The sequence below is a fragment of the Lissotriton vulgaris genome, chromosome 5, assembly GCF_964263255.1.
Source record: "Lissotriton vulgaris chromosome 5, aLisVul1.2, whole genome shotgun sequence".
Taxonomy (NCBI): Eukaryota; Metazoa; Chordata; class Amphibia; order Caudata; family Salamandridae; genus Lissotriton; species Lissotriton vulgaris.
This window is the reverse complement of record NC_141693.1, coordinates 1,949,009,671-1,949,037,124: the sequence shown is the minus strand read 5'-3', so window position 1 is coordinate 1,949,037,124 and position 27,454 is coordinate 1,949,009,671. Positions and strand designations below refer to the sequence as shown.

General features: G+C 44.2%; 1 protein-coding gene across 3 annotated transcripts; it reads right to left on the bottom strand.

Moving 5' to 3' along the window:
* Nucleotides 1-10,036: 10,036 nt before the first annotated feature.
* LOC147717835 (cytochrome c oxidase assembly protein COX16 homolog, mitochondrial-like) lies at nucleotides 10,037-23,490 on the bottom strand. 3 transcript variants are annotated; one of them, XM_086924611.1, is made up of 14 exons: nucleotides 23,382-23,490; nucleotides 20,848-20,901; nucleotides 20,617-20,655; nucleotides 19,801-20,419; nucleotides 19,038-19,087; nucleotides 18,766-18,839; nucleotides 17,159-17,208; nucleotides 16,895-16,977; nucleotides 15,768-15,846; nucleotides 15,525-15,607; nucleotides 14,896-14,966; nucleotides 14,641-14,715; nucleotides 13,978-14,011; nucleotides 10,037-10,260 (listed from the first exon to the last, which is right to left on the bottom strand). In XM_086924611.1, the coding sequence occupies exon 4, from the start codon at nucleotides 20,341-20,343 to the stop codon at nucleotides 20,026-20,028; it is 318 nt and encodes a 105-aa protein (XP_086780737.1). In that variant the 5' UTR covers nucleotides 20,344-20,419; nucleotides 20,617-20,655; nucleotides 20,848-20,901; nucleotides 23,382-23,490; the 3' UTR covers nucleotides 10,037-10,260; nucleotides 13,978-14,011; nucleotides 14,641-14,715; nucleotides 14,896-14,966; nucleotides 15,525-15,607; nucleotides 15,768-15,846; nucleotides 16,895-16,977; nucleotides 17,159-17,208; nucleotides 18,766-18,839; nucleotides 19,038-19,087; nucleotides 19,801-20,025. The 3 variants fall into 3 exon arrangements, 2 of the variants coding, with proteins under 2 accessions (XP_086780737.1, XP_086780736.1); XM_086924610.1 differs by having other exon boundaries at nucleotides 15,797-15,846; XR_015296101.1 differs by lacking the exon at nucleotides 19,801-20,419 and having other exon boundaries at nucleotides 15,797-15,846.
* Nucleotides 23,491-27,454: the final 3,964 nt, after the last annotated feature.

Genomic DNA, 27,454 nt, shown 5'->3' with positions numbered 1-27,454 from the left:
TATCTGTAACTATTATTACCACTAAACGAAAACGGATTGGTCGTGTAACCATATAACAAAATATAAACCGATTGTCTATAGAACGATAGTGTACGTGCTGTTGCTATGTAAGATCCCCTTTCACGATCTATAGTGTCTAAACACAACTATCTGTTTCTCCTTTGAGGCTAGAACCCTCGATACCTATAAGGGACTTAATCTGTGAAGGATTAAACTGTGTGTATGTATAATGCACAGATTAGGTATACAGCAATGAAACAGTACTATCATATTCAGTGCTCCATGTTATGAATGTAGTATCCCCAGTACACATTTGTCATTTCACATTACACATGATACAATATTCAATCTAAAGACATTTCATAAAAAGCATCCTAAATCCAACTTGTCATTTAGACCCATAGGTTCCATGGTTTGAAACTTTTTGATTAACATTACTTCCCTTTGGGATAAGATTTTGCGACTGTCTGACCCTTCTCTACTATCAATTTTCTCCAAAACCATGAAACGAACTTGGGAGATGTTATGTTTATGGGTTATCCAGTGAGCTGCTAAATTAGATTTGGTGTTTTGATTTTGTATCACACTTTTGTGCTCACCTATTCTAATTTTGAGTTTTCTTTCGGTTTTCCCTATGTACATCAGGCCGCACTGGCATTTTATACAGTAAATAACAAAATTAGAGTTGCAGTCAGCTGTGAATTTCAAACATATTTTCTCTCCAGTTCTAGGATGAGTTACAAAGTCTTGCTGCATGACATTATTGCAATGTACACAATTATTGCATTTACGCATTCCTTTGTGATTAATGTCTTTGGATGCTGTTGTGTAAGTAAGTAAGTCAAGGCTTTATTCGAGGAATATACTCATAAAAGCACAAACGTACATTTAAAATACATCACATTAAAATGTTTTCCTTATTTATACATACTTTTAAAACATGTGTACATACATAAGCAATAAAAGAAAATATTAGGTATACATTTACACATAGATCCCTTGATACCCTAGTTATATTACATTGGTAGAAATTGCCCTCCATCTAATAGACCATGCCCACCCCAGATACTTTGCTGTTCCTAGAACAATAGGCATATCAGTGGCGGTGCAAATAATTCGTAGTGCCTCAACACCCCTGGATGTCCCTAGATTTCTATAAAGGGGAGCTGACCAAACTCTTTTCGGGGTGGCATAAGCTTTGCACAAGAATAAAAAGTGACCTATACTTTCCTTAATTGCACCACAAACCGGGCAGCACGAGGTAGTTACACTCCTCCACCTACCCGTCAATGATCTCAGAGGGAGGGCACCTGATCTCAACTGGAAGAAAAGCTTCCTATCCCGTGGGTTAGTAATACTGTCCCAGTATAGTTCCAGTATAGGGGACAGTTTGATTTCTAAGAAGCGCCCCGCCATTGTATCTGACCTCGTCCTGCTCCAAAGTTTACCATCTATCCAATCCCAATATAAACTCTTGATTATGTTTTTGCTTGGAAAGGGTTCCCCCGATGGATTATCCCATAGATTAGAGAGGCCGGGGTCACCTAGAACTGTTCTAAGATTTTTTAACCATACTATTTTGTGAAAGGTATCAGCTTTGATTATGGCAAGGAACCCCTCTGCATAGTGCAGTATCTCCGGGGTAGTCCAGAGGCGTCTCCAATAAAGAATCGAGCACAATCGCGCTCGGTCACTAACTGATCTTCTCCCTAAATCAAGACCAAGCGGGATCAGTGGTGTACTCTGGGGGAGACCTGTGATTCCCCTAAGGAACCTATTCTCCGATATTTGCAAGGGGAGAAGCCTATCGAAGCCCCACAGCTCAGCCCCGGATAGGGCAGGCCCAATAGGCTTGGCATCATATACTGCTAGGACTGGTTTTATGGGCTTTGATTTTGACTTTTTATGTTCCACCGGAGTGCCACCGAAAGCTGTTGATGCCTCAGGACCGCCTTTTCCATATGCTGGGACCATTTTAGATTGTTTGCTATCTGCACCCCAAGGTAGGTAAATACAGAAACAACCTCTAGCTCACAGTTATTCAAGAGTATTTTGGGGATGCTGTTGTGATTTTGAGTTGTTCTTGTAAGTTCCGACTTCTTGTATAGGCAAATATGGGTTTTAGCTGAAAGATGTTATTGAAGTCCTCATCATTTTGAAGTAATTCCCATCGTTTTGTAATAATTTTTCTGATGTTGATCGCTTTGGTTGAAAACTTAGATACGAATACGCTTCGAGTGGTAGTTGCAGATTTCTTCTTGCTTTTTAGCAGTGTTTCCCGGTCAATCATTTTAACTCTTGTTTCTGCCTTGTCTATACATTTCTGGGGATATCCTCTTTTCTTTAAATTTTTTCTTTAGTCTGTGTAGATCCTCTTCATGGGCTTCAGGTGTAGAGCAAATTCTTTTACTACGTAACATTTGGAATAAAGGTAAATTTTCAATCAATTTTGGAGAATGGAAACTTTGATATAATAAAGTGTTATTGCGATCGGTGGGTTTTACAAATGTTTGAGTTGATAACTCTGATGCCCTTCTCGTTATCTTTACATCCAGAAACGATATTTCCTTTTCGCTGATCAAGTGTGTGAATTTATTTCTCGAGTTTCTTTCATTCAGTTCTTGTATGTTTTGTTCCAAAGCTTGTGATGGGCCATTCCAAATTAGAAAATTATCGTCTATAAATCTTTTGTACATCACAAGATTTTCTTTCCATTTGATGTCTGACAAAATGTGTAGTTCCTCAAATTGAGCCATAAATATATTCGCGTAGGTTGGGGCTCCCCCGAACCCCATGCCTGTTCCATTGATTTGTAAATAGAAATCTTCTTTGAATCTAAAGTAGCTATGTTGGAGACAAAATGTTAGAAGTTCGAGTATCAAGATCTTGTTGGCACCCAGGTCTTCTAGTTGTAGAAGTGCCCATTCAGTTGCTTCAATGCCGTCTTTTAAAGGGATTGACATATACAAAGCAGTAACGCCAATGTGCACATCATCCATTGTTCACTTTTTGAGAGATCGAGGTTGTTCAGATGGTTCAGAAAGTCTGCTGTATCTTTGATGTTGGTTTTCCAACAAAGAACAAATTTTTGAAGAAAACAATCTATGTATTTACCCAATGGTTCAAAGAGAGATCCTACTCCTGAGACTATTGGTCTGAAGGGTGGATCATATAAATTCTTATGTACTTTGGGTAACATGTACATATGTGGCCTCTTTGGATTTTGTTTAGTTAAGAATTGTTCTGTTTTGCTCCATATCCAATCCATATCACGGGCATGTTGTAAGATTTTTTCCAGAGTTTTCATGATTTCCTGTGTTGGGTCTTTATCCAAATGTAAATACGTGGTTTCATCAGCCAGATGTTCTTTGACTTTAATGTTGTAATGTTCTGTGTCCATTATGATAAGGGCTCCCCCTTTATCTGCTCGTTGAAATGTGAGTTCTGCTTCATTGGCTAGTTGTCGTAATATTTGTTTTTCTTGTTTGGAGAAATTGAATGTCTTTCTGGAGGAAAAATCCAACTTGTGGATGTCTAGTAGTACCAATTTTTCGAATAAATCAATGGTGTTGTGAGATACCGGAGCGATTAATGTACTCTTTGGTTTGAATTCAATGTATTCTTTTGGGGTCGGTTGTTCAGTCAGTGATGATATTGGAAAAGAAATGCCTTAATCTGATATTTCTCAAAAATGTATGCAATGCGATTTCAGTTTCTTCTAGGTTGGATTGGTATGTAGGGACAAATGACGTTCCTTTGTTGAGAACTTTCATTTGTTGATTAGTGAGCTGAGTTGATGAAATGTTTATGACTATGTTCTCCCGCTCCGTAGATTGGGTTTGGTTTTTTTCTTTTGGTTTTTCCTCTCCTGATTTTTGTGTATTTCCTTTTGGTTTGGTTGTTAAATCTGGTGGTTTTGTTGTTTGTTGACTTTGTCCTAAAAAAGCCTCAGATGATGTTGTAGCTTGTCGTGTCGCATGTATGTTTGTTGAATCACCGGGTGTAACGGTTGTTTCTTTTCTTTGAACAGGTACCCTTGAGGTAGAAATGTCTCCGTCTGAGACTACACTTTCGTCTGATGAAGTGAATTGTTTTTTTGATGTGGGGCGGCGTTGCGCATACATTTCTGCCCATGTATATAATTCATTTAGACGGTAGTCTATAGTGTCACGTTTAAATGTTCTGAGTTTTCTTTATTGTAGATCCTTTTCGTAATTTTCCAGTTTGTTATTGATTACTTCCAATTCGTTTGCCCACTCTTCTGCTTCCATTCGTTTGGACAAATCTCTCTGTAAGTTGAAATTTCTGTTTCTAATTCTTTAATTGTTTTTGACAATTCTTCCACAATAAGTAAGATAAGGTCTAGAGAGCATTTATTTAATACCGCATACCATTTGTCCATAAAGGTTTTATTGTGTTGTAATCGGAAAAGAAGGGGTTTGATCGAGAGTCTTAGGCCTCGGGGACTGCGTTGGTGCTTATGATATTGAATCAAAGTGGACGCGTGTAATCTTTGGTTCAATTCACGGCGCATGGTGAATTCCAGGTGTTTTAACTGTTGGATGGTGGAGCCTTGGTGGGACTCAAAAGGTTTTGTGGCTTTTATGAGGGCGTAGATTTCTGTTGCTTGTTCTGATGTATACGTTTTTGTATCAGCACGATTTTCAGTGGTGCCTGCTATGCTGTCAAATGACACCATTATTTCGGTTGTAGGGTGCTCTGGCCAGAGTAGGCAGTGACTGAAGTTAATATTAACTGAAAGTTGAGATTGGCCCATGGAACTCCAAATAATCAATGTTTTTCTGCGCTAATTAATTTAGATGAAGGTTTAGTTCTCCTACGGCGTGCTGATCGGTAACTCAGGGCTGCCTGTCCCTGAGATAAGAATAATTAATAACAAATGGTACGCAATAAGAATCACGACCCTGCCGATCACACAGCTGAATATAAAATTATTTCCTCCTTTTCAAATTGTTTAAATAACTTTTTTTGTTGCACACTTATAACTCGTTTTACTTGATTTTCACATTTATTTAGATCATTGTTTTAATTCACAATAACCTGTGCATGTTCACTTTCACTATTGCATATATTTCATTCATTGCAATGAAATCTCAATTACATTCATCATGTTAAAATTCATATACACATTGTAGCAACATTCGACGATAGTTGAATAGGTTGGCCCGATGCATTTCGGGACCCACGTCCCTTCTTCAGGGGGCCTCTGTAAGAAATCATGTACAAAAAACAATTATAACTTTCTGTATTTTCCATTCATATATACATTACTTGTATGCCACTACTCATTCCTGAGTGCACCACAAATTTACCAATATTTGAAATACCGGACCGCCTGATTCATCAATAATTACACACAAAATAACTGTCAAAATGTCCGTAGAGTAGTTACATTGATGCCATATGTCACACAAATGAATTGGTGCATGACAAGTCCTCGACCTAACTGCAACCTACTTGACCTCAGTCTCTGAAAGTGGAGAAAATGTGAAAAAATAAGATTTAAAGGCATCTTTATTGCTCACTAACTTTGTGAGCAATAAAGATGCCTTTAAATCTTGTTATCTTGTCACATTTGTTCTGTTTTCACAGACAGAGGACAAAAGTCAGTTTGTTTTCCTACTCGCCAGAAAGGGCGAGTAGGACCTAAAAACAGCTCGCCCTTGTTAAATTTAGCTCGCAAATGCACGCGGTCGAGTGGATTTCAGAACCAAGTTAGATGGGCTGAGATGCCAGCCTAGTTTGTACTCGTCAATGGGGTTAGCCGTTCCACAGTAAGGATGACAATTTAAAAGAGATGAGGGTGGGTGAGGGGGAAGTACACGTTCCACTTTAACATAGAGCACCCTGCCTTAAGACTCCAATAGACCTACAATAGGGGCAACTTATAATAAAACAAGCATTTGCAATGCAACAGGTCTAGCATTTACACAACTTTGAGCTATTGGCATTATAAATGACAATGCATTTTAGGTTTTGATTTTTAAAACAAATAGGGCTCCCGGTTTTACGGTATTTATTTTTTTGCCATTTCAGTCTATTTATCCAGATTTATTTTTTGGGCATTTTATCTGTATTTATCCACATTTATTTTACAACAAGCAGAAGGCTGCAGCTAGTATTTTTCCACATTTATATAAATTGACAATGCACACATGCATTGTTATTGGTCAACACAATACATTCATCTGAAAACTTTGCCATTCGCAGAATGTCCCAAATACGCTTAAAAGTGCTATCACAAGCCATTGGTCTCAGAGCCTTGCAGTTTCTGTCATAGGCAAGGAGTGCTACATCCTCTCCTCCACTAAACACCATTCTGCCCCTCTTGAAACTCACTCCCTTAACCCCTTTGATGCTCATGACGGAACAGTTCCGTCATGAGCCCGTTGACTTATTAGAACCTTCAGCACAGCACAAGAATTTGCGCCGCGCTGAAGGTGTTAAGCTACACAACCAAATTGTGTCCTGCTATAAACACCTAGAAGCAACTCAATTCAAACTATGCACTAGACAAGAGTAATTGGCTGCCTGAAAAAAAGTAACATTCAGGCAAAATTAAACACTCATAGGGAATACAACTTAAAGCTTTTACACTCATTATTCAGAAAGCTAATGAAAAGAAAAGTAGCACTTGACTGGCAAACTCTGTAAGGTGGCGCTAATGTGTTTGGGTGTGAAAAAAACCCCAATCTGGCCACTTTGCAACTACTCTTTTATTGATTTATGTATTTGTTTTTTAAACCATTTTTCTCTCCTCCTGAGGCCGCGTTTTGGAATAGAAAATGTCAGGAAAAGACTTTTGTAAGACAAGTGTTCTTTTTTTGGATCCATTTCACTGGGGAATGAATGACAGAAAGGAAAATAAAGAACAGTCACGATGTTCTGCAAGTGAGGAGCGCAACAAAGAGAGGGAGTAAGAGTAAGAAAGAGGTGGGCAGCAGAATTGGACACTGTGCTTGTAATGTCCGGGCAAGAAGGAAGAGACAGCAATAGTTATGGGCTATGCAGTCTGGCAACAAACTCTGCAAATACTCTGCCTGAGTCTCACTTGGTTACACCCTCTTCCCTGTGTGTCTGACTGAGCCCTGCCTTCTACCGCAGCCTGGGATGAAAACACAAGAATTCGGTTTCTTCTCTCCGGTGCCCACTCCCTGTCCACCCCAGGCATGTCTGAGAGTGAGATCGCAGCCCGAGACAAGGGATGGGGCTGAATGGGGTGATTCACCTCTCAGAGGTGGGGCGCTGAGAACAATGCAGGCTTCTTGGTGCTGGCAACCGTGGATCATCAGGGAGCTCAGGACACTGTGCCTCCTGTCACAACTCCCCATTGTGCAGGCACTTACTGAGCGTTAAAACAATTAACAGGAGTAGCGGCATTGTGATAGAGGGAGGCTGCACACAGTCCGACGAGCTGAAGAGATGAACGGGACAAACAGCAGCACAAGAGTGATTCATTTAGAACTGGCCCATGAGATTACGCTTGAATCTGTGTGCCTCAGCTCTATGCGCTACCTTTTAATTCCTGCTTTTGCCAACTCCCCCCCCCCCCCACCAGCAAGGAAAGGGTAAAACGGAAAACCGGGAGCCCCAAACATAAATGGCATTACAATGCCAATAGCTTGAACTCTTGTATATGCGAGACCTATTGCATTGCAAATGCTTGTTTATTACTTAGCCACGGAAGAAAGTTCTTTTCAGAACACTAGTCTAAACCTGTGACTTGGGAATCATTTGAAGACCAAACAACTTCTCGTAAGTATGCTGTCCAAATTTATTACATGAGGAGTGGTTTACTTAACTTTAGGAAAATGCAGTTTATTACTGCAATCCTGATGAACATAACTATTACCAGTCATTTTTTTGAATGCCCACCAAAGGTGTGTCGTTTAACACAAGGCCCACATTCTCAATCAACTTTTATCCCGTTTGCGACTACTCACTATGACGGAATGATACAATACACATTAAATTGCCTAGATGTACAGCTTTATTCAAATTGCAAAGCTCTTTTTTGAGGTATGGAATTTACCAAGTTCTGAAACTTTGAGGGCGTCACACTTGTCTGCACACCAGAAAACTTCATAAATCCAGCGTCTCAACTTAATCTAAGGAGTAGTTTGTCCTGTAACTCCAGTTCTTTAGTAGGTATCTGTTATAGTCTTAATCTAGTGAATACATTGAGTTTCTGCGCTTCCTGGTCAGTACCCCGTACTACCGTTTGGAGTGGTCTGCTCAAAGGACTTTCAAAGCGCATGGCAGTGGTGGCGACACACAAGAAAGAACAAGGTGTTGGTCTACCTGTACCATTGGCTGATGAAAGCCTGCACCTTCCAGGATGCACAACTGTACTTCAACAGGACGGCCGCTGTTGAGCCAGCTGGGTTTGCACACATGTCCAAGTCAGTCCAGACTCCTGTCCAGTGGCTACAGTACCTGGGGGCATCGATCAATACGTTGTCCGCAAGCGTGTCTCCTCCGAAAGAGACGCTTATCGATCCTTCAGAAGGCTCAGGCTCTCACTACTGTTCTATCTACAACAGTGAGGACGGTGTCTTCTCTACTGGGGTAGATGGTCTCTTGCATCTCCCTCACTCCACATGCACGAGGCTGCTGCAGGAATGTCTGTAGGATCAGTGGGAAGAGGGACCTGGGACAACAGAATACAGTTGTCTACATGCTCCGAAGTCCTCGAGATGGTGGTGTTCGGCAGACAACCTCTTCAAGGTGGTTTTGTCCAACAAGGACATTCCCACTCAGGCTATCGTGACGATGCTGCCCCCCACGGATGGTGAGCGCATACTGTTACAGATCCAAGGACTGTGGTCCCTGACTGAATCAATGTACCACATTTCCTGGAACTCAGCTGTTCACTTGGCACTGAAGGCCTTTCATCCATCCTTCAGGACCAACTTTGCTATTACAGACCAACAATACAACCACAATGCATTATCTTAACAAGTAAGGGGGATTAGAGATCGCGCACATTGTCACAGGAAGCGCAGGCGATCTGGCACTGGCTGTTAGCCAGAGGATTGACGATAACGGCCACCCATTTGCCTGGTGCGCAGAATGCTCAGGCGGGCGCCCTCAGCAGACTGATTCAGGAAAACCACGAGTCATAAACTAAGTACTCGAAGGAGTCTTCGCCCGGTGGGGCACGAGAGCCGTAGATCTGTTCACCAACTCCTAAAACATGAAATGACAAGACTTTGCATCCAGGTATTACCAGCAGGGGACTCTGGTGAATGAGTTATAGGTCAACTGGTCAAACAGTTCTCTGTATGCTTTTCCACCCATTCTCCCGATTCCGGTGGTGCTCATCAAGCTGTCCCAGTCCAGGGTGTGGATGATCCTCATTGTCTGGGCTGGTCTGCCCATCCCTTCCTCTCAGATTTCAAGGATTTTGTGAAGGGGAAGTTTCTCTATGGGTGAAACATGGCAGGACTTAAAAATGTTGTTGGAATATTTTTTGCATTTCTAGTTGAAGTACTGGACAGTGTAGCATTCAGTATAGGCTGCATTATGTGTCTTCAATTGTTAAGTGTCTATGCAGGATTGCAATGAAGACAGTTCAAGAGATTTGATTGCTCCGGGGTCCCCACACAGACTATTCACTAGATAATGACTAACAGATACCCCTACTGGAGTAACTGGTAAGAAACTACTCCTTCTACAGGTGAAGAATCTGCAGGAATGAGCAGCCAACAAGACATGCCATCTATTATCTACCCGACCTACAAATTTAAACTGGTAAGTGAAAACATTTTTTTTTTAAATCACATTACATTCATACCACTAGTTCAGTGCTTTCAGTTCCCAGACCGTACCCTGCACCATGTCACTCCACTATATTCAGAAGGCACTATATTCAGAAGGCACTCTATTAGAAGAATGCTGGTTCAGTTGGGATGATGCATAAAACACTCTTGCCAGCAGTTAGCCGGCAACAGAATGATAAAAGACTTGCCTATATATTAAAAAGCTTCAACAACTATTCACAAATAAGGAGTCATTTGAGAACCAGAACTTTTATTCACAAAAGCAATCTTCCAGTGTCGAACAAACTGCATTTCAGCTTCTTGTGGTTTGTTTCCAAGTCTTAAAAGCAGCCTCACACGTAGTATCCTTCAAAGCAAAGTCCTGTTCATGCACAAAGGACCATCTGGCACAGCGGTCTGTAGCATTGCTGTCTTGGCCATCTAGAAGCAGTTTTGCAGCCTGAGCAGGTTGTTACGTCTGCAAGAAGAAGCACACTGTAAATTGTCAAACGTAGTTAAAAGCTCAAAAAGATAACAGACTGGTTCTGGAGCAGGACAACCCATCAATCCCAGACATTTGATAACTAGACACCGGGAGGGGGGCTGGGAGAAGAATCCAGAGACGTGACTTGCATAGATCCCCAAGGTTTACCTACACAATCTCAAATAAACTAAGAAACCACATACTCCCATACCCAGTTTTATTTATGGGATCACCGGGCTGACTAGACTTACCACCCAGCGTCAGGGGTCTCTTAACAATGGTACCTTACTTGTGTGGGTGAGCTGGGGAAGAAAGACTGGACACTTTGTAGGAGTGGCGGCATTGGCATGCTTATTCTGGGCAGCCTCCCCCCAACCATGTATAAAAAACCCTAATCCTGGTACCTAGTGGGTTTTCTGACACCCCCCCCGGTGGCAGATGTGGAGCCATTGCACCCTCTGCCTCCTCGGAGGGGAGGGGCAGAAAGACTGGCATTCTGAATGCCTATTAAGGGCAGGCCCACCCGGGATGGTTTTTATATAGTTCATGGCCGTCTAGAGTGCTTTCTGCATTTCTCCCTCAGATTGAAGAAAGACTGAATATGCCCATTTCAAAATGGGAGTGAAGGCTCTGATCCAAGGGGCTGCCCCCTCACTGGGGACTAGAGATGGATCCCTGCTGGGGTATTGGTGAGGTAGTAAATCACCCTCCTGTGGGGACTGCCACTCACATTATTGTGCCCCAGACCCATTAGACACACTTAGATACAACTAGTCAAAGACCTTAGTGGGGACTACTTATTGGACTCTGCCAGATCGTGACCGAGCCCACGCACTCAGGACACACCCTCGACCCCAACTTCACTACAGGAAACTCCATCACCTTCAGTCACACCACTAAACTCCCATGGACCGACCATTGTTGCGTCCACTTCACCTTCAGAACACCCACCATCCACAGACACCAGCACCTGCTTTCACAAAGAAACTGGACCAAAATCACCGATGACCAGCTCACCTCCTCACTCAACAACTCCACCCCAACCACCGCAGAAAACGACCCCAACACTGCAGCCCTAACCCTGCATAGATGGATCTCGGACAGCACCAACACCATAGCCCCCCCTCAAGAAAAACAATACCTGTGCCAAGAAAGCCAGATGGTTTACCACCGAACTTCAAAAGTCCAGGCGCACATGCCGCCGCCTTGAAAAGGCCTGGAGAAACACCAAATCCACAGAAGCCCACAACAACTTCAGAGCCGCCACCAACGCCCACCATCAAATCAGAGAAACAAGGAAAAAAGCGATTGAAGACAGAATCTCCACCCATGCACACAACAGCAAGGAACACTGCAGCATCAAGGAGTTCGCCCAACCCACCAGCGATTCTACCGACATCCCTCCCTCACAAGACCTCTGCGACAAACTCAGCATCTTTTTCCACCACAAAATCAAGAGCATCTACGACAACTTTGACGAAGACAACCAACACACTGAACCCTCACCAACCACCCCGACACCCGGAAACCAGCGATTGACTGGACAGCCCTCACCACCGAAGACAATGAAGTCAATCCACTCAAGGGCCCCCACGGACCCCTGCCCCCACCACATCTTCAACAGAGCCACCAACACCATTGCTCTGCCAAACCATCAACCGCTCCCTGGCGACCGCCTCGTTCTGCGACTGGAAACACGCCGAGGTCAACCCCCTCCTAAAGAGACCCTCAGCGGACCCCACCAACCTCAAAAACTACAGACCCATCTCCCTGCTCCTGTTCCCAGCGAAAGTCATCGAGAAAGCCATTAACAGCCAACTCGCCACATCCATTGAACACAACATCCTCGACTCCTCCCAATCCAGCTTCAGAAAAAACCACAGTACGGAAACCGCCCTCCTCGCCGCAACATCCGCACCTTACTGGACAAAGGAGAAACAGTAGCCCTCATCCTCCTCGACCTATCAGCGGCGTTCGACACAGTCTCCCACTGCACCCTAATACGCAGACTCTACGATGCAGAAATCCAGGACAAGGCCCTCAACTGGATCTGCTCCTTCCTCTCCGGCAGGACGCAGCGGGTCAGACTCCCCTTTCCTCTCAGACCCCACACCGATCACCTGCTGAGTCCCCCAGGGCTCCTCCCTCAGCCCGACGCTCAACGTCTACATGGCTCCACTTGCCCCCATCGTCAGAACCTACGGACTCAACATCGTGTCATATGCAGACGACACCCAGCTCATCTTCTCCCTATCCAACGAGCCCAACACCACCTGACACAACTTTCGAGAAGGCATGGAAGCCGTCTCCAAATGGATGAAAAACAGCTGCCTTTAACTAAACACCAACAAAACAGAAGTACTCATCATGGGCCCAAACCCAGACGCCTGGAGCGACACCTGGTGGCCCACCGCCCTCGGAAACCCGCCAACCCCCACAGACCACGCACGCAACCTGGGAATCATCCTGGACTCGGAGCTCAAAATGGACCGCCAGATCAACTCCGTCTCATCTTCCTGCTTCCACACCCTCCGCCTCCTTCGTAAGACCTTCAAATGGATCCCCCTCGAACACCGAAAGACAGTCACTCACGCCCTGATCACCAGCAGACTCGACTACGGCAACGCACTCTATGCCAGAACAAACAAAAACCTCATCCGCAAGCTACAGAACATCCAGAACGCCGCCACAAGACTGGTCCTCAACCTGCCAAAACACTGCCACATCTCCCAGCACCTGCGCACACTCCACTGGCTCCCCGTCGAGGCGAGAATCACCTTTAAGATGCTCACCCACGCGCACAAGGCCCTCCACGGCACCGGACCAGCATACCTGAACAGACTGTTTAAATTCCACGCACCCCAAAGGACCCTACGATCAGCCCAGCTTTCGTACGCCGTGGTCCCCCACACCAGAAAGATCAGATCGGGAGGCCGATCCTTCTTCCTCGCAGCCAAAGCATAAAACGCCCTTCCGCTCCACCTCAGACAGACATCGAACCCCATCTTCGCAAGAAACCTCAAAACCTGGCTCTTCAACAGACCCCCTCCTTGATGGAATGGAACCTGCACCCCCCCCCCCCCCCCCACAGCGCCTTGAGACCCTTACGGGTGAGTAGTCGCGCTTTAACAAGCTCTTGATTGATTGCTTATTAGGTTGTTGGGTATATAGATTACACAGAATCCCATAAGCATGTGCACACGTTTGTACTTCAATAGGTGCAGTTCCTGTCATTGGTTCATTTAAAATCTGAATTTGAGAAGTTATCAAAACAGAAGGCATGGACCAGACCCGTTAAGTACCAGGATCCTGCAAAGAACCTGTGTGCGTGCTACAAGCATATACTGCTTTTCCATACAGGACTGAACTGCGCCTTTGCCGAGTCTTATAAAATCTGGATTTCCACAAAGTGATGGTCAGCACAGGATTATGATTTTTAGCACCAGAAGCTTGTTACATGCTGTAAAACCAGCATGAACCGCACAATGTAGTAAGAAAGGCCACTGCTAATTTCTACTCCAGCTTTTATAGCGGACAGTGGTGCCCAGCTGCAACTGCCCACATTAAGAAACTAGATACAGGACACATCCTAGCACCCTCAATTATGAGGCCGAGGAGCCACGTGTGAGGAAAATCCATCACCATGCAGCAGTTATCCCCAGAACAGAGTTTAACACCTGCCCCTATACAGGACATACTCACAGCACTTACCAACTCAAGACTGCAGCGTGTCCCCAGATGCATCCTGTAACAGAAAACAGGAGTCAGATCGGAGTCAGACTAACATTATGGACTCATCATGCATGGCCCGAGCAGTCAGTGCGCTGCGAGTTGTCTTCACAGGAAGTCAGAAACTCTAGTCTGTAAGAGCTCATCATTTATGCTCGGGTGTGTACATGTAGACCTGCCACCTCGATTAGTCTGCGCCTAGCAATAAACACTAGAGTTTAGAGGGGGAACTACCAACTGGAAACTTACAGTCTAGGCAAACAAATGACAAAACTACCCTAAAAAGATAGATGCATTGGGGGGACCTCGAACAGTTTAATAAATCATGAAGGCTTTACTAAAGAGGGCGAGTGGCTAGTTGTAAGTAAGTTAAGTAGGTAGCATGACACATCTTCAGGTTATTAGGATAGATCAATCAAGTTAAAGCCGTAAACCTCACAGCTGACCAGACCATCAATTGCCAAGGCTGGAATCCTCACATACCAGATAGAACACAGGTACTATGGGAGATTGGTAAGGTAGAAACACTAAGAAAGGACTGACACCAAGTAGCCAGATTGAAAGGTACAAATATACAACATGCCTTCTGCCAGGGTCACAGCATGAATATGCAAACAAAGCAGTTCACAGGGAGCTCAGACGTACCTTCTGGTCTGGGAGAGAAGCTGTAGTCACGGTTGTGCCACAAGGCTCTGCAACGCCCAGAATTAGGAAGGGGGTCTGTAAGGTAACAGGGACAAGTCAAGACTCTACCAAAGAAACGACCACAGCAGCAGGGTACTGTAAGTGCATCAGTGCGCTGCGAGGTAGCTTCATTAGCAATCAGAAACCTGTTAAAATATCATCATGTACACTCCACCAAGGGCAAGGGTAACGGATCAAAAGGTACAGTCTACATACCATGTGGAACGCCTCAGCAGGCAATGGTTGGTTCCATGCAGGGCTGCCTCCAGAAGGCGGTTTGTTCTGAGCTTATAAAGGAAGAGAACCAAAGGTGTCGGGAGCAATCGAGAAGGACATTCATGCCTGCACCACCAAATCCAAAAACTCTGCCAACAGGTTAAGAACATAGTAACAACGGCCCTATTAACCAAATAAACAGTGCTCTCTGGTTAAGGTTTACTAGATCTTCACTGGCAAGCTCTGGTCTTTGTTCCCTTTCGCACACCTCAGATTGTGTAACCAGGCCACTAAACTTAGATCATGCTGTAAAAGTAGTCTCCCTAGAGGCACTTGTCTAGAACTGTTCCCAATGGACTGTACTGTGACAGTCTCCTACTAGAGGTGCTAGTATAGAAATTTTGAAAGACTGCCATAAATACTTTGCAAACCAGACTGACCAACCCACATTACAGCGGTTGGTCAGTCAGCTGGACCTACAAAGGAGGTCTGCTCAGCGCATACAATGTAATCACTGTGTATCAGGTGAAACACGGACTATGCAGAATGCTCATCAAGGCAAGGCACAAACATCAAACTTCTAGGAAGACAAATCTCTTTATCAAGGTCAGTCACAATTGTAGACTCACCTGCCAATGACGACATCCACCACAGTAATAGAATGTCACTTGGGGTTATGGCAAGGAGGGAAAGGGATCAGTCGCCTTCAGCCCTGTAAGGGGAGGAGAAACAGTTGTATCACTGGTGCTTCAGACAATGATCGTCACTGGGGAGAAAAGTCTGCTCAGAATATACTTTATCATCAAGAATCAATAACACGGAAAATCATCACTGCAGGCCACGTAAGTAGCAAAGCAACAAGACCACCATACACGTCAGGCATTACTGGCTGGATAGTTACCTTTAATGTCACGAAGCCAACTGCAGGTGCATCCATGCTGCGCAGGTCTCCTGGGGGAAGGAAGCAAGCAACGTTTTAAAGGACTGTTCCATAAAAAAAAGTGTAGCATGTTCGAGTGCCATCAGGACAATTAAGATGCGACTAGGAAAGAACATGACCTAGTATCATGCAGCTCTGATGGCAGTTCATGGATCACTGCTTGATTCCGAAACACTTTTTAAATGCAGGGTGCACATACTTTGCAGCAGGCATATTAACCATCTGTGCTCCCTTAGGAGTCGAACCTGTTAATGGATAAAAGTCATCTCTCTCCAGAAGGTACATCAATGACTGGAGTTCTTGTCACACTTAGTTGGCCAAAAACTATAATAGAAGGAACTTTTTAGCGTTTTAAAACTGGGAATGCGCCATGGACCCCAGGACCAGCAGTTGGAACCACTGGTCTAGAGCTTCTAAATACCTAGTTAGAGCTAGGGACAGGGCTGTCTCCTCCTAGAGGCGCTAACCTAGAGATTCGAAGTGTTGCTAGAATGTTGGCTAACTGGACCCTTTTATTTATTTATAAAGTTTTATATAGCGCGAACAAGATCTTTGCAGATATCAGAGCGCTTTACAATGGCACGGGGGTGATAGTCAAGGTACATGTGCATAGTTACATAGTTGAGGTAGATAGGTACAAGGTGCATAGTTATATAGGTAAGTCAAAAAACAAACAGGAGGTAGGTCGCAGGTGAGGTAATGTCTGTACAAGGTGCATAGTCAAACAGTTGCGCCAATAATATAAAAGTACAAAAGTGAGCATATACTTGTTTAAGCGTGCTTAATGTGTTTTAGGAGATAACATAAAGGTGTGCATAGTTGAGGTAGTTGACCCTTCCTGACCAACCCACATTACAGCGGTTGGTCAGTCAGCTAGAGCTACAAGGGAGGTCTGCTCAGCGCATACAATGTAATCACTATGTATCAGGTGAAACACGGACTATGCAGAATGCTCATCACGGCAAGGCCCCCTCCAGCACAAAGATATCACAATTATATGGGCGCCTTCTGGGACGACAAATCTTTCTTTATCAAGGTCAGTCGCAGTTGTAGACTCACCTGCCAATGACGACATCCACCACAGCTGAAGAACGTCACTTGGGGTTAAGGCAAGGAGGGGAAGGGATCAGTCGCCTTCAGCCCTGTAAGGGGAGGAGAAACAGCGTTGCATCACTGGTGCTCCAGACAAGGAACGTCACTGGGGAGACCAGTCTGCTCAGAATATACTTTATCATCAAGAATCAATAACACGGAAAATCATCATTGCAGGCAGCAACAAGACAACAATACACGTCAGGCATCACTGGCTGGTTAAATATTTACCTTCAATGTCACGAAGCCAACTTCAGGTACATCCATGCTGCGCAGGTCTCCTGGGGGAAAGAAACATTTCAAAATAAAGCTCCATTTAAGGGTACAATAGTGATAAGAGTGCCATCAGAACAGACTTTGCAGATGCAACTTAACCTTAAAGGGCACGAATAACCAGAGTATCTGGTTAAGGTTCACTAGCGATTTACCAAGCGAAAACTTGACGGTTCCCTTGCACGTGGCCAGGCTACTAAACCTTGGTAGTACGGTACAGTGGGCTCCTCCCTAGAAGCGCTAGAGGATATATAGCAAGTTATTACAGTGGAGTCTCCTCTCAGAGGCACAAGCCTAGAGCTACTTTGGGACGCTGCCACAAGTGTTCCTAAACGGGACCATAACTGACCAACCCACGTTAAAGTGGTTGGTCAGGCATCTGGAACGCTCCAAAGGTGGTCTACTCCAGGCATAGAATGTTCTGAGAAATACATTTAACAAAATTTGACTTGCACACTGTAATAAGAGGTCACCTTAGAATGCCTTTCAGCCTTTGTTAGAAACGTTGCATGGACAAAATCCCATGTAGAAAAATGCACCTGCTTTAAACGTACAACACTCACTTTTAAAACGCAGTTTCACCTATGCATTCATTTAGCAAAATTCATCACATAGGGACAAGCGCTTGGTAAGTGTGTAGGGAAAATAAGTAGGCAGAAAAGTGTAATAGGCTATCAACGTTCTTCTGTTACTAGCCCCAAGCCATTTTTCTTGTTGACTGGCAGAAATGGACATTTAGTATTTTGCCTAGCACCAGGGTGCGCTACCTTCATTGAACGTAGCTATTAGAATGGAGGGAAGTTCTAAAGAGCAAATGCTTACCTATGTTTGCAACACTGAAATTACTATGTATCAGCATGAATTTTTACCATGGTGATCTAAAGCAGCAGATAACGTCACCATCGGATTAGCGGTTTCCACCGACTAATCCCATTAGAAACCTCATTTCAAATACAGTGCGCATTTTTTAAATTATAAGTGTTCAGAGCTAGAGAGGGAATTTAGATTCATCCATTATTTTACTTCCCGTCCCTGGAAGCTACTGCAAACCGTGACTTTTCCCTTTTTGGTCACTCATTTTGAGCAGTGCTACTGCAACACTCAGCAATCACTCCTCTATCAAAGGTATTTTAATGATTGCTACTTAGCTGTGGAACTGATGAGTTTCCATAACTCCATGGAGTTTTTTACTCTAGTAAAGAGCAAGATTTTCGGCGCTCTTAAGATACCTCAATGGGTTCTTTAATTAGGATTAGGCTCTATTAGCGAATCAGTGGCAAATCTCTAAGGAACACTTTAATGTATGCTGTTATTTATTAATCTACTATTTTACATTTCCGTTATCTGGACTTATGGAAATAAAGACAACAAAAACTATACTAATCCAAAAATTAAGGGTTTGGAAACTTCTACAACTTCAGCATGGACTGAAAATATAGAACCAGACTGCAGGTCTTGGTGTTTGGTTTAGGACTATCTTTACTAATCCTTGGGAGCCAAGCATGTAATAGCTATATTAGGAGAAACCGGCCTACTTTATCAGGGACGGTCAGTTAACTACTCACCTGCCACTGACTACATCCACCACAGCTTAAGAACGTCACTTGGGGCTATGGCAAGGGATCAGTCGCCTTCAGCCCTGTAAGGAGAGGAGAAACAGCGTTGCATCACTGGTGCTTCAGACAAGGATCATCGTCACTGGGGAGAGCAGTCTGCTCAGAATATACTTTATCATCAAGAATCAATAACACGGAAAATCATCACTGCAGGCCACGTAAGTAGCAAAGCAACAAGACAACCATAGAGGTCAGGCATCACTGGCTGGGTAAATATTTACCTTCAATGTCATGAAGCCAACTGCAAGCACATCCGGTCTGCGCACGTCTCCTGTGGAAAGAAACGTCATTTTGAAAGGGTGCCCCTTTGAAGGATACACTGCACTAGTGTCAACCGATTACACACTACACTAACCTGTGAACCCCAATACCACCTCCGCATAAACCTGGACAAGAGTATACAAAACCGGCGCTGGCAAAGCAAATGGTCTCACTTCCGGGGTCTACAAGTGTAGAGTAGACTGTACCACTGGTTCGAATCTTCCATTTTTAACTACACTTATGCAGCAGTAAACGTTTCTGGGGTGAAGACCACGGCACAAGTAACTCCTTTACTTTTGACTGCCAAGGAGGGTCTATGTTGGTAAAGATGCCAACTTCAGAGCTCGGCTATAAGAGCCTTGGTACTGAGATGGTACCTACCAGGAGGTAAAGTACTTTGAACAGAATAGCTGGTGCTCAGTGCATATGTAGTAATCAGGTGGTCAGGACCACGCAAGATTATCACAGCACAGCTTTCACCACAGGACTCGCTTGTACGTGGAGGCCAAGATGGCCAACATATGTAGGGCGTCCTTAGTGCCAGCTCAGTTACATGCACCACAAAAGGGACTGTTGCAAGTTCGCATTACCAAATGGAGGGGGTTAACCATATTCCTAGATTGTTCAAGTCTGAAGTAGAACCTTCACACCAACACTCCAAAATGTAACTAGGCCTTTAAGTACAACGTTTAAATGCGCCCAGTAATCTCCACAGAAACCTACCATAGGATTTGAAGAAGTCAACATGGCGGATGAGTCAAAACCGAATTCTTCAGAACGCCTGCCAGCATAAATGTCCGATACTGAAATTGCAAATCAGCATAAAGCGATAAAACAGCGCCCATAGGGATCTTTGCCGACTTCTAATTGCACAGAACGTTATCCAATATTGTGCCAACTCAGGCCTTTAGTACATTTGTGAGTTGAGCTGAAACTAAACGCAGCCCATTATGACTGCTTGGAGGCGACTGTTTTTTGTGGTTCAATAGATTGAGTTTCCTCCCAGGGGCGGGGCCCTCTGATGTTCTGCCACTCCGAAAAACTGGAGTCTTTCAGTTTGTCGTACTCAGATTCTATAGAAACACTCTTCTTTCTGACTTTCTCTTCCAGCGCCGGGTCAAGCTTTCCTCGCAGCTTCTGGGCATCGTATCTTATCTGAGTGAACTCCCGAAGGCCAAAGGAGCCACCAATGATGAGTAAGAACATAGGAAGACCATATCGAAGCGTCTTATTCTTTCGAAGTGCGCGCCGCACCCCAGCAAACATGTCTGCCAGCGAATTAGGCTTCCAGGGAGACGAGAGGAACACCTCGTGAGCCAAATTGAGATCTCAAATCCGCAACCTGTATAAAAAAAGTTAGGAAAATATATTTTTAAAAAAAGTTACAACACAACTAATATGGGTATTGCAAGATTCATTGGGAGTGCATCAGTGCGCTGCGAGCTAGCTTCATAGGAAAATCAGAAACTCTAGTCTGTTGAAGTGTCATCATACACACTCCCCCCCAAGAAAAACTGCAAAGTGAAGAAGTGTACTTACCATGAGCAGTAGGTCAAATTGAGATCTCCGGTCCGCAACCTATATAAAAAGTGTAAGAAAATATATTTTAAAAAAATTACAGCACAACTAAAACTGGTATTACAAGATGGATTGGGAGTGCATCAGTGCGCTGCGAGTTAGCTTCATAGGAAAATCAGAAACTCTAGTCTGTTGAAGTGTCATCATACACACCCCAAGAAAAAATAGTCCATAGTGCAGAAATGTACATACCCTGAGCAGAGGGGCAGTCGTGTCTGGAAGGCCACAGTCCTTCTAAAGCACTACCTGCAACAGAAGACAGGGTCGGGTTCAATTTAAGTAGAGAAATGACAAGATCAGGACATTAAGCATTTAATAAAATTAAGGCAGATGTAGTCAGATCACAAGAATGGCAGGCTAAGAGTATCCAATATAACCATGCAGAGCCTGCCTTTTCATAGAACATTCTACCCACAGTAGCATTATTATTCAATGGAAAGTCATTCTCCCTTGCCCCGAATTCTTGCAATCTATTGCAACAAAAAAACAATCAGGTTTCACCAGAGATAGGCTGCGCCTAGCAATGCTTCAACCATGCCGTGCAGCACTGCAGTTAGAGGCGTGGGCGGCGAGTAAGGGTGCCGAAATGAGCCTAATTTTCATTTAAAAAAAACTACCAGGGTCCCTCAGACCACCACAGCAGCTTGCTGCGTCGCGGTTGGTAGGGGCACATAGATAAGGGGAATATAATGGAGACAGACCATGGACTGCTGGAGCAACAGACACGTAAACGAGGGAGGATAATAAAAACATAGGGACAGTATGGGGAGGCGAAGACAATTAAGAGCAGTAACCTGCGAAGGCTGTGATGGAGCAGGATTTCACAGAGCAACACCCCCATAATACGTACTAACAGTAAGTAGACCTAAAATTAACATGTACTTTACACATGAAAAAGCTTTGCGCAAACGTACACCAATGTGAAATATCCTAGGCCAGGGGGTGGTTTTTCTACAAACCCAATAGGTTGGAACCATTGTACATGATAATGTATTTCGCTAAAACTTGTCTTTTCAACTATCCACTTAGTCATAGTTTCTAGCATATTTGCAGACACTACCGTCTTTAATCTATCCCCTGTTAAATGGTTACTGTACATGTTGGGGAGAAAGAATGTGTTTAGTTTCATTAAACTTTTCTCCTTTGATGAAATTTATATTTGTACCATTTAGCATATGAAAATTAAGATAAGCGTTATAATTCTTCTGAGTCTGGTTTATTCAATTAAACTGATTAAATAAGTTTGATGCGTCATATTAACTTCAACTGATTGGTCCAGCAACCAAGTAGAAGGAAAGTTGGTGTATAGGTTAGAAATATATACTGGTGATACGTACTATGAAACAAACGACCAAAGCATTGACAAAATTGACCCCTGCGCATCAGGGATATGGATGCGCGAGAATGGGCCACTGTTTGAGATAGTGTAAGTAGTGATCCCTGAGGAGTTATTGGGTCTTCACTGGAATTGTTTTTATTGTAAATACAAGTTTAAGGAAAATAGGACCAGCAGCTTACTGCACAGTATCAGAACAATGAATCAGCTGTTCCGATATTAAAGGAATGGAGTGTGGAAAAATACAGAGAATAAAGGGGTAGGGACTTTTGTTAAGAATTAAGCAATTGAAGAGTTAAAGAAAAAAAGTAAATGGCAGCAACAGCCGGTTGCCCAGATCCTGGAGATGGTCACAAAAAAAAAAAACTACAGCGGCTCGGACCACTGATACAAACGCATTTGCAGAATAGTGGGTCCTCTAACGAAGTTACAACGAAACCTTTAACACATTTATCTTTCAGATTAGAGAAGCCGGCGAGACAAGCGCGAGCTCCACGTTTAATTAAGTGCAACTGTTGTGCGTTTGAAATCCCTGCGTGCCCTTACAGTTCGCCGCTGGCGGCTCAGACCGGAAGTAACGCCCTTGATGACTAACACGTTAGAATAAAAAAAAATAAAAAATAAAAAAAACACACGACGGGAAAAGTCACTTCACTGATTAAAGTCACTTTATTCTAATGTTTGTAAAACAGCCAAGAATCGAGCGTATGCACAATTAGTACCGAGGACGAGCACGTGGGGTTAGGACCAAAGGTCGCGACACATTTGAAAACGGTAGTGCGGGTGTTCCTCGCGACCTTCGGCATTCAAAGATGGCCGCTGAGGGCGCGCGGGCTGCCCCACTGGCCTCCTTTCGAACATGTCGACCACGAGTCCGTCACATACAGCGCCATCTAGAGGAGGCCGATGATGGACACCCGTAGACCCCCGTGGTCGCACATACTAAGGTACATTTCTATACCGGGACAAATTATTGGAAATGGGCCGCGTGCCACCGGGATCAGGAGAGTGTAAGCGGTAAACCTGCGGTCAGTGTGTGTAAGTGTGGGGGAGGGAGTTTGAGTAATCGGTCGCTGAGGCCAGTTTTAGAATTCACTTTCCAAAAACATGGCCTGTTGAACCGTTCTGAGGAAAATGAGAAAACTAACGTTTTACAAGCCAGAATTTCACAAAGCCGCGATCGTTTTCGTATTCCCGGACTCGACGTCCAGGCGTATTACAAGTAACGTCCAGAACATAATAAAACGACATATGCCGGGATGCAAATAAACCTCCTAAGATCAGCGAGTATTGACGGCTCTAGAAAACGAAAGAGCTGCTAATACTAGAGGGGAGATTTAACCCAACGGAAGGGAGATCTGTATGAATAAATAAGACTTATTTCACCCACCTCCTGCGCACGGTGCAGCTCAGGCGCCTCACACTGCCTTCTCGACTGCGTTTTCCTTGAAAGAGGTGGTTCCTCAGAGCCTGGTGTGTTTTATAATCCGCTTGATCCCTCCCACAGGGGTGGTGCTTTCCGTTTACGAGGTAGAAGACCCCTCCTACGGCTTTACAACGCGCCCGAGCCCTTCTAGAGGCGGTGCTGTACACAAGGAGGACCTGTAAGGCAGGCGGTCTCCCCAAGAACCTCGTCGACATGTGATATCATTTCATAACGTCTTTATTTCGATTAAAATAATCATAAAAGACAGTGCATACAATGTCAAGTTAAAAGTATTTAAAATAAAAACACAGTACTTTATGTAACAATCGAAGCAGAGACTGATAAAAATAATTAGTACAAGACATTGATCATGTAACATGGCTCAATAGCCAAAGACCACATTAAAAAACATAAAAATACAATGATGCTATATAAAAACAAATAATCATCACTACTATAGGTTAAGTAACAGAGTCTCACTGAATTGACACAGCAGCTATATAGATATGACTAGGCTTGGGTTGCTCTTAATTTTTTTACACGAAGTTGGGGTCACTGTCATACAGAGCTCAGGACACAGTAACACATGTGGGATCGGCTTGTGTTAAAGAGGGTTAGAGGGACTACGTGTCACCGGCTTTGCATATTGAAATATGCCTCACTGCTCGAAGGGAGTGTGGTGCTGTGGTCGGTGCCACAGACTTGGGGTCACTTCCATTCAAGACTCAGGACACAGTTACTCATGTGGGATCGGCATGGGTTGAACACGGTTAGTTGGCACCACTTGTCGCCGGTCTTCCACAGTGTAGGCCGGAGGCAGTGGTCAGCAAAGGCCCACAGGCACATGACGTTGATTTGAGCTGCACAGATTGGGAGCATTTGGTTTTCTTAACCCATTATAGTCTCTTACACAATTTGCGTTGCTACTAATCCTGAGTTGTGAACCGCGTATCTGCAGTGTAGTGCGGAGGCAGCGGTCAGGATGGGCGCCCAGCCAGGTGGCATTGAGTTGAGCTGCACAGTTAGTGGCACCTGTACTCAGCGTGTGCGCACCCTGCCATGATACATGGTCACGGCGGGCCACACTGGGAGCAATGTCTTTTGTCTAATGAATTCTGCTTTGATAAGGCCACGTGGCGATGACTTAGGTGCAGTGAGTTAGTAGCACCTCCTGAAGCACACAGCGTGCATGGACCCTGCAATGATACATGGTCCCGGCGGGCCGCAATGGGAGCAATGTCTTTTGTCTAATGAATTCTGCATTGATAAGGCCACGTGGCGATGACTTATGGTGCAGTGAGTTAGTGGCATCTGATGCACACAGCGTGCATGCAGCCTGCGATGATGCGTGGTCCAGACGGATCGCACTGGGAGCAATGTCTTTTGTCTACTGAATTGTGTGTAGGCATTTATATAGCGCACTGCTACCCGTAGGCGTCCTGGCGCTTCGACCGCTGCGAAACCCTTCCTGGCTTCCCTGAGAGATGGTCCCTTAATGGGTATCTCCAGGGTGAGACCAGGCATCCCCGGCGGTCTGGGGGGCCGTTAGTGAAGATGAGGCAAGCTAATGCCCAGAGTTGCCGAGTGTGATCGCTGATCAGAGTGGGCACCGAGGCGAGAGAATTATCGAGTCCGCTGACCCTGGTCCAGAAACCTGCCGCACCGGGAATCGAACCCTGGTCCCGGGCCATTCTCTGCTCTCGGGTCTGCCGCCTCTAACCAGTGAGCCACACTACTTCACTATTCTGCCTTAATAAGGCGACGTGGCGATGACTTATGGTACAGTGAGTTAGTAGCATCTGAAACACACAGCGTGTGTGCAGCCTGCGATGATGCGTGGTCCGGGCGGGCTGCAATGGGAGCAACGTGTCTTGCGAACTGGACTGCGTCATCTGCAATCGCCACTGCATCTGAATTGTGAGCCCTGCTGTCCGCAGTGTAGATTGAAGGCAGTAGTCAGTACAGACATAAGTCTGCGGAACTGTGCCGATGGAAGCGCAGGGGGCCTTTGTCGAGGAGGCCCTTGGTCATGGCGGCAGCCACGTGCCAGGGTGAGGGCCGCCGCTCTGGCAGGCTCGTTGGTCTTCCCACAAGTGAACCACGCCCAGGGCCTGGCCTATTTATTCATACTACTACGCTGGAGTGGCGTACATTGGACCAGACCACTCCGCTTCCGCTTCCAGGGGGGACAACACAGCTACATGACCAAGATCTTTCCCACTGCCTGAAGTAACATGGTTGCATCTGCTGTGCACTACCCTACAAGTATCAATAGTATATCTCCACATGGAAAGGTTTGTGCTTTGCATAGTGAGGTCTGTGCAGCACATCAGCGTTACACTTGGCATTGTGTGCATTATTATTGATGGGTGACTTGCCTATAGTTGGTTGCCACATCTCCCAACATTCAGCTATTGTGCGGCTGAGGGGCCATGGCATTTTGGGAAGTTCTGTTGTTTTGTTTTGCGCTGCCTCGGTGGAAGTAGCAGGGGTGGTCCGGGGGGGAGGTTCTGGTGGTGGTGACGCTGGGTGTTGTGGCCTTGTTGGCTGTCGGAACTGCATGCTCAGTAGCTCTATCACGTGTTGGTCTTTAGATATGGCTGTGAGTTGGGTCCAATTCACGCAGTAGATAGTTGACCTCCTTACACCAGCTAAAGGTTGATGTTAATTTGTTACTGCTAACCTGGCTTTTCGCCTGCTTTTTGGATCGCATTGCAGATTTAGCTGGTCATTGAAAATATGTGGAAGTGGTGTTTTCATGTTTTTTTTGCACGGAAACGCCTACTTTGCAGATCATTAGCGTTAGTTGTGGCTCTCATTTGTGGCAATTTTTGTTGGCAGAAGGTATTGATGTAAGAGTGATGAAATTTGCAGTTTTCACCAGGTTGAGAATGGGATAATTAAAAAACACAGAAAAAAAGATAGGCGGGGCTCTTGTTTGTGGCAATTTTGTTGGCGGAAGGTATTGATGGAAGAGTGATGAGATTTGCAGTTTTTACCAGGTTGAGAATGGGATGATAATTAAAAAACACAGAAAAAAAGATAGGTTTAATGAATATTATAATTAGAAATTAGCATTTAAAAAACCTTTGAAATTCACAGAAAAAAACATAGGTTTCAGGCACGTTATAGTTAGAAATTAGCATTTAAAAAACCTTTGAAATCCTCTGAAAAACCATAGGTTTCAGGTACGTTATAGTTAGAAAGGAGCATTTAAAAAACCTTAGAAATTCACTGAAATAACCATAGGTTTCAGGGATGTTATAGTTAGAAATGAGCATTTAAAAAACCTTAGAAATTCACTGAAAAAACCATAGGTTTCAGGGACGTTATAGTTAGAAATTAGCATTTAAAAACCTTAGAAATTCACTGAAAAAAACATAGGTTTCAGGGACGTTACAGTTAGTTGGACAGTTCCCTCATAGAAAACCATAGAAATTCCCCTGTTATAGTTAGTTGAGCTAACTATAACTTGCGCCCCCGCAATGCACTGCTGATGACTTCACATATTCCATCATTCATGACATGGTCAGTGACATCACTGATGACATCTCAAATAACATCACTGATGACATCATCCATGTGAAAATCTGATGCACCTTATCAGACCCTAATATAACACTTGATACACCCACTCTAAAATACAGACTATAATTTTGGAAACCATGAACACACCAATACCAGTTAGTACATATCCACTCACTAATTCCAAGGTTTACACACACATCCATTCATTCACCCATACAGTCACTCATACATACAGTAAGCCACCAAAACAGCATTATCATTCCCAGTCACATATCTATACAGACACTCACACACCGCCTCTCATTCATAGAGTTTTTCACATATCTAGTCAGTAATGCAAATAATGAATCACACTTTTATTTACTCACCTGTACAGTTATACATATACCACGTCACTTATTTAAACATATACTAACACATACTTACACTCTAATACAATAACTAATACAAGCACACACTGATCCATACAGACACTCTCACAATCACTCACTCTCACATATTGCCATTTA

Coding starts and splice junctions, on each gene's coding strand:
- LOC147717835 (XM_086924611.1), bottom strand. CDS start 20,343: ATGTTTGCTGGGGTGCGGCGCGCACTTCGAAAGAATAAGACGCTTCGA.